Source organism: Montipora capricornis, chromosome 13 (genome assembly GCF_036669925.1).
Source record: "Montipora capricornis isolate CH-2021 chromosome 13, ASM3666992v2, whole genome shotgun sequence".
In the NCBI taxonomy this organism is placed as follows: domain Eukaryota; kingdom Metazoa; phylum Cnidaria; class Anthozoa; order Scleractinia; family Acroporidae; genus Montipora; species Montipora capricornis.
Window position 1 is genome coordinate 26,689,242 of NC_090895.1, and position 7,500 is coordinate 26,696,741.

The 7,500-nt window shown below is 38.9% G+C and overlaps 2 protein-coding genes across 2 annotated transcripts in view; one reads left to right on the top strand and one right to left on the bottom strand.

Annotated features, from left to right (window-relative positions):
- LOC138028230 (soma ferritin-like) overlaps nucleotides 1-1,475 on the bottom strand; it is a 12,119-nt gene extending 10,644 nt beyond the window's left edge. The window contains exon 1 of the mRNA XM_068875693.1: nucleotides 1,336-1,475. Coding sequence (XP_068731794.1) covers nucleotides 1,336-1,338 — 3 coding nt within the window. The 5' untranslated portion in view covers nucleotides 1,339-1,475. The remainder of the gene's footprint in view (nucleotides 1-1,335) is intronic.
- The window catches only part of LOC138028228 (dynein axonemal heavy chain 8-like), a 105,468-nt gene that overhangs the window by 70,546 nt on the left and 27,422 nt on the right, over nucleotides 1-7,500 (top strand). Inside the window, exons 62-64 of the mRNA XM_068875691.1 lie at nucleotides 5,909-6,076; nucleotides 6,436-6,564; nucleotides 7,420-7,500. The exon at nucleotides 7,420-7,500 is cut by the window's right edge and continues 6 nt beyond it. Coding sequence (XP_068731792.1) covers nucleotides 5,909-6,076; nucleotides 6,436-6,564; nucleotides 7,420-7,500 — 378 coding nt within the window. The remainder of the gene's footprint in view (nucleotides 1-5,908; nucleotides 6,077-6,435; nucleotides 6,565-7,419) is intronic.

A 7,500-nucleotide genomic window follows, 5' to 3' on the forward strand; every position in this document is an offset into this window, starting at 1 on the left:
GTCGGTATACATAATCGCAGCAAAAATGCTCGCTCAAAACTAGCGCAAAACTTGCGATGGCATTAAAGATTTCAACGTGACTGCGATGTGCAGGCATCCCATCCTCGTTTTGCAACTTACATACTCCTTCATCATGCGGAGCCAAGTCCACTCCAAACTGGGTGAGGGCTGACCTTTACATTGCACCGGTGTAATCAATCGAACAAAACCGAACCAAAAATCAATCGAACTCAATCATTCGCTTGATGTTCGATTAGTTCGGTAATCGAAGTGGAACGTTTCGGTGAGTTCGATGACCGAACGCAATCGAACTAAATTGACGCGATCAGTTCGATTTTGTTCGGCCTAAAAACTAAACGGCAAACAACAATTGATAAACCTGTCAGTCTCAATAAGCGTCAACAGAATTGGTCCAGAAGGATTTCACTCTTTAAACCGCGTTTTTGGGAAGAGTGCAAGATATTAACCTGTGACACCTAATGGACCTTTTGATGTAGCAGCCTACTGCAAACAAACGACGCATATTGTTTTCGCGTAGCGGGAATGGTTCAAGATGACTTTCATTCGTGAGGTCTTTCCCTGAATTTGCCATTTTTGACATGATTGCCAGCTGATGATCTCGTGATGTGTGCCTGACCATAATTTTCCTTCTTCAAGAGATTAGATATCACTTTACACTATCCAATTAGCGCTCCAGCCCTAAGAACGACTAGACACTTAAATAAGGTTCCTTTTCTCTCCTTTCCTCAACATTCTATTAACATAAATTTGCGACCACTGCAAATTCATAACATTCTTCTGTAACGTGACGTTGCCCGATCACTTGTGTAGATTATAAATTTCATGCCGAAACACCACTGGAGGCTCAAATAATATTACCGCTTTAATAAGCGTTCAGAGACTGCAAAAACCCCCAACCATACTTTGTTTTGTTAGACTCACTCCTTCACGCTCAGTTATCGGCGGGTCTAAAACACAAGTCACATTCCACGGGTCACCCGTTGGCGGTCATTGTTTTACCTTTTTAAAAGTAACCCAAAACCCTCAATTTGGCTAACCTTAGGCCCAGGTCTAAAAAACAACCTTAGGCCTAGGGTTAGCCAAATTGAGGGTTAGGGTTTCTTTCCAAAGAACACAGAACCTGTTTTTGCTCAAAATGTGTAATGATGCGTAATTTATAGAAATGTGCTTATTCAAAATATTTTAATTTCGTAATGCGCACCCAGAAAGCTTTGTCTTATCACTAGCGCTGAAATTGCTGAATTCGTAGAGTTAACATTATTTGGAGCACAGTAAAATGCCTATCGGTGAAACATTATGTAAGTTTGCACCTACCATGTTTAAAGAAGGTTTGTCGGTCCTATAAAACACTGTATCTGAGAACCTTAACACAAGGTTATTCCTCGCAATCTTTGCGGGGTGAAGTGATGTTACTGCTAAAATTATGAAGTATTTGTTCCTTTGGGTCACATGGTGTGATAACCGAACGGTTCTTACCGACCTAATACATGTAAATGTAAATGAGTGATGATTAACCAATAGGATAAAAGATTTCTATTCCGATAATATGACGGTGCATATATTTGACACGTGAGTTTGAAGAATAGTAAAACCCTCACTTCTCACATCGCGGAAAATATATACAAAGCTTCAACTGAACACCAACTTTTACTCAAAAAAGTTAATTGGAAACTTAACTTCTACAATATTTTCAAAACGAACACGAAAAAATCTGAGTTTTGAGATAGCATTAAATATCCCCTACACAGATCTGCAATTAGTACACTTCGCTTGGGGAATCATAGTCTTTACATTGAAACAGGGAGACACACTGTCCTTAAGACTCTTGAGCATTTAAGAATTTGTGCACTGTGCCAGGTGAACAACATCGAGAATGAAACTCATGTTCTCTTCTCTTGCACGCTGTACAATGCCCTTCGCTCAAAATTTTATGATCAAACAGTTCACAAGTATAATTTCTTCCAAGACCTTGAAGTCAGGTCAAAAATTTAGTTCCTTTTTAACAATATTGATCCTTTCGTTTCTAGATCACTTGCTGCTTTTGTTTATGACGTTATGAGTTACAGACATGCACGATTATTTCTTCAATTAAATTGATTAGTAATTTACAATACATAATTTGATAGGTAATGCCATGCATAAAAATGGAAATACCTGAATAAATTGTTGTTGTTGTTTCAAAATTATTTTTTAAACGTGATTTCATATCTTGTAACAACAAATGTACTATAAGTAGCCTTGGTATAAGTTCTCGAATACGTAATTGTTATCGCCTACCCTGACCTCGATATCAATTTTTCACCGCGATGAAACATTTTGTACCTCGATCTCAATTTTCTGCTGTGCTGAAACATCGAAGTAGAAAATGTGGATAAAATGTTACATCACGGCAGTTAATGATATCGAGGTACCAAATGTTTTGTCACGGCAGTAAGTTGATATCGAGGTTTAAAACACCGTGGAAAATTGATAATCGAGGTCATGGTAGGCAATAACAAGTACGTCTTCAAACCTAATATTAAGTCTAAATATAGTACCTTTGTTGTTACATGATATGAAATCGCGTAATAAATAATTTTGAAACACACGGCGCGTCATATCATGAGTTGGCCTTAAGCCCCTGTTGTGAAGTTGTCTTTTATGTCATGTTAGTTCGCCTTGCTGTTGTTTCCACCTAGTAGCCGAGCTTCAAGCCATTTGTACGTGCAGTTCCGTGACAATTAGAAAGAAAGAACAACAATTGTGATATCTGTGCCATTTTAATTGTTGTCATTGAATAATTTTAATTTACTTTGCTTTTTAATTTACTCAACTTTAATTAGGCAGATCTTCACATAATACAAATTACAAATTTATAAAAATACAAGATCTGAATAATTAGGTCAGTTTATCCAGAACACAAAGACAGCTCAGAAGTTCCACATGGGTTTCTGTCCTGCTTTTCGTTAACCTTAAAATATTAGGCATACATACTGCGGTCATTTGCCGTAAAAATGGTCAGATAAATTGCATTTATTCGGAGGGAAAAAGATAGCTTTCAAAGTGCAAAAATTCGTAACGACAACGAACACGCGTTACGTAACACCACTGAATTCGTTTGTCGGTCACGTGTGTGGCACTCAATACTTGAAGCGTGATTGTTTTAACACTGAATCAAGTGTAGCCTCTCCTGTGCACGCTGTACACTGTGCAGGGTCTCTCTTCGTTCCTCGCGTTAGGGCTCTAGTCTTCCAGTCCGTAAAAGTCTTCATGAATATTGAACGTGATTTCATAGCGTGTGGAAACGTTTCCGTATTGATGGGAATTGCCTCCAAATAGGCAGCTAACACTCTCACAATAACAATTTAAGTTTTGGGAAGCAGGTATAAGGGAGGATCGGAAGATCGGAATAGGGATGGCGCAGTGTTGAGAGCACTCGCCTTCGACTAATTTGGCAGGTTCGATGTCCAGACTTGTCATCACATGTGGGTTGAGTTTTGTTGGATCTCTACCCTGCTTCTCCAGGTACTCCAGTTTTCCCATCTACTTAAGAAAAAACCAATTGAAATGGTCGGATAAATTCGAGTTTTTCTCTGACAGTTTCAGCACTTAATCAGGGTTTTCGATAGCTTTTCAAATTACCGGGTTTGATAATGAAAGAACCGAACATGGCTATTTTCCTTTTTAAAGCCGATTGCAAGTACACTGGCAGCAAGCAAACTCTGAAAAAAGTATGAAACCCTCGCAAATGCTGTTTACAGGAAAGAAAAGAAAACTTAACTTATTGCGCAAATAAAATACGGCGATGTGACTTCTTCTCAGTTTGAAGGAGTTATTGCGCGGTCTCCGGCCTTAAACGAAAACCCTGAGTCGTATCAGGAGGCTTTCTCGTGACGTCATCGCCGCCACGTTAGTGAACCAAAACAAAAGATCTCTCATTAGCTTCTTTTGTTCATCCACCAAAAGTCGTCTATTGTTATTGGTGTCTCTAGAGATTAGTTGAAAACGTCCTAAAGTGGAACAATTTTCGGGTTAAACTGCATTTGCCAGGCATCGTCCTGTAGACAGTAGGGTTAAAACATGTACTCTGAAGTTTCGATGGTAAGTCATTGATAGAAAGCAAAAAGAGCAGCGAGCCCAAAACTGTCCCCTGTGGCACTCCAGATGTAACTCCAATTGAAGTGGACGATGCTCCATCGCATACAACCTTCGATCTGTGTTCTTTGGGGTAAAATGATGTTAACCGTGAATGAAGGGGCCCGTAATTACTGGGTTGGCAAACCCAGTCGGAATCTACGTAGAATTTCGTCGTTTTTACTGGGTTGCCAGTATGGCAAACCCAGTCGGAATCTGCGTTTCATTTCGTCGTTTTTTCCGTGTGGGTAAAAGTCTTGCCTGTCTCCTCCCTGCTAAGTGGTATCTTTGTGCATAGAGCCTTCAGCCCGTATTTTCTTAGGATAGAGAGAGTAGTGGAAATGCGTAGAATTCTCTGGTGGACACAGTAGAATGATAGACTTAACCGGCAATGGCGTCGAAAGTCATGTAACGCGAATGGCGTTTTAGTGGAGCTTTAAACAAAATATACCCTTATGAAGCTCAATAATGACAAGTCAATTGGACACTGAACAAGACAGGCGGTGGAATCTTAAAAGCGACGAGTAATGGACTTCGACAAAAATCTGTCGCCCGTCGAGCCGAAATCAAAGTGAGCTGCATTTCTAATAGTTTACCAAGTGTGCTGTTATGTAGAACACTGAAACCAAATGGAAAATTCTCTGGTAACTTACGGGTTCAACAAAGACAGAGAACGAATCGAACACCTTAAGTGGATCTTTGATCAACTCTGCACAGTCTTCAGGTAAAAAAAATAATTGGAAATGTGACAGCCAAGAATTATTTGAAAGAAAGCTTGTCGTCTATTTTGTACTTCATTATTCAAGGAAAAGGTTCTTCATGGAAACGGTTTGATCCTGAAATTTTAGTTTGTTGTAATATTGCGCATATTTGACACGATTGAGTTTTTCTCTTCACGCACGTAATGAAATAGGAAGGGTTATTGCCTCTAATAGCAAATATGTTGTTTGTTTCAAAAAAATTTTCGCTGGAAAAGGTGGCCTTTATGAATTCATCATATTTTATAATATGCGAGCTTAACTGGACAGCTTTTATGGCAATAGTAAAGCATTTTCGTGTCAAAATGAGGTTAGCGTCGTTCTGTTGTGCTAACTTAATTAAGTCGTGAGTTTGTTATTCTCGTTAACCAGCAATGGCGTCGAAAGTCATTGCAACGCGAACGGCGTTTTAGTGCATCTTATGTTGTTTGTTTCAATTAAATGTTTCGCTGGAAAAGTATTCTGTGATATTTTCTGCCTTTGTGAATTATAATATCATGTTGTGTATTGAATTTTGGAGCTTAAGGTTGAAATGTGATACGGGAGGATATTTTTTAGTATTGCTTTGTAAGGAGGAAAGGTTCACGAAAATAAACAAGTCTGTTGGAAGCTTACTTGAGTTTCAACACGTTTTCCTCATGTGTGCGGGGAAATTTTGGTATTAACCTCGTCGCTCGGTCAATCCGGCAAGGCCTCAGTTTGAGATTTAGCTGTAACGACCTCACTCTCGGTTATTAAGTAGTTAGGAATCGAGTTTGGCAAGCAATCTTTGATGAGGAACATTGTGAAACGCTTTGGCAAAGTCTAGGATTGCCAAGGACCCCGAATAATTGTGACTCGGGCATACTCGAAAAAAAAAACCCGAGTACTTTAAACAGGAGTCGAAATATTGAACTTCCAAATGGCAGTTCAAAATGATTTATCCTTTCGCCACATGAGCCTCATGGGAGTTAAACCATTGATGCTGACATGTATTTTCTTGAAGTGGCTAACTTAGCTTTTGATTAATTTTTCAGACAATCAAAGCCGCTGACATTTCCACTGTCCGTAAGCTCGCAAAACCGCCTCATCTGATCATGCGAATTATGGACTGTGTGTTACTCCTGTTTAGGCGAACTATTTCACCAGTTATTTTTGATGCCGAAAGAGAATGTTTAACACCAAGTTGGAGTGAATCACTTAAGGTATGTGATCTCTTCCGAGTCTACGATATTACTACCGGGTCGTTGATCGTTTGCGTATTCTTATGCAAATCAAATTCATTTCCTTTAGTTGAGCACCAAGACTCACTTCGAAACCGAGACAAACAGCAACTTGGAAATGGCCTATTTAAGGGACTCCTTCTCAACGATGTTCACGATTTATCAGTTTTGCACCAGTATACTTGTCCAGCCACTCAAAGAGCTCAAAAGACTGGAAGGCTTATCAATCTCTTTCCTGTACACCGTTGGGGTCCTCTTAACTTGACATAAATGTCCTAGTATCTTTAGCTTCAAACAAGTACCAAATATCAGTATCTTTACTTGAAACTCATTCTTTACAGCTTATGAGTCAAGGAGGGTTTCTTCAAAATCTTGTGAATTTCCCTAAAGACACCATTAACGAGGAAGCCGTCGAATTACTTCAACCATACTTAGAAATGGAGGATTACAATTTGGCCACCGCAAAGAAGGTTCGCAATTTTGTTGCTTTCGCTTTGTGAAAGCTTTTCTCTATTGAGTTTGCGTGGAATCTGACTGTCAACTTGAGGTTTTACACAAGGTGGTTTGATATGATAACTGATATATTAAGGATGGTGCCTACAAATTCAAAGGTATTCTTGCTCCGATTTATGATTATGCAGGAAATGTAGATGGTAACATGTGTTATTGAAATCCAAAAAGAAAATTTGGGGTAACCACGCGTTGTTCAAAGATAATTCATGAATAATATTTTTAAAAAGCTTTAAAATACAAAGCGATGTATGGCGTTCTTTCTTATAATAATTATCTCTCAAAATTGCATGGCTATATGGAAACCTCAAATTTTCTTTTTGGATACCATGAGTACTTACTAAGATCTACTTTCTCCGGATAGTTTTAAACCACGCAAAAATATCCCTGAATTAAAACGCATCACTGATAGGAAACCCGAGTATCTCGAGATGCGCATAACGTATGCGCAGTAACAATAGTAGGCACCGTCCTTAAAATTCAGTCCTAAACAAAAGGCATCATCTCGAGGCTCTGGGGAATAACTATAAGGATTTGCACGAGTTTCTTCCCCAGATCCTCGAGATGATGCCTTTTGTTTAGGACTGAATTTTAATATATCGAAGTTGGTCTATTTGAACTTCAAGTGAATACAAAGAGCAGGTGTTGAGCGCGGGAAAACGTGAAAGGGATTTATTTTTTTAATGCCATTAACAATGCGAAGCAAAGTAAAACCACAGTAATATTGAAATTATTTCAATTTCGTGGTCAACTGAAACTCTTTCGTCTTTTTGAAATATTAGCTAACTTTTCTAATACGCTGTTAATTCACCCAGGTTTGTGGTAATGTTGCTGGTCTGTGCTCGTGGACATGTGCTATGGCGTTTTTCTACGGCGTCAACAAAGAAGTATTGCCT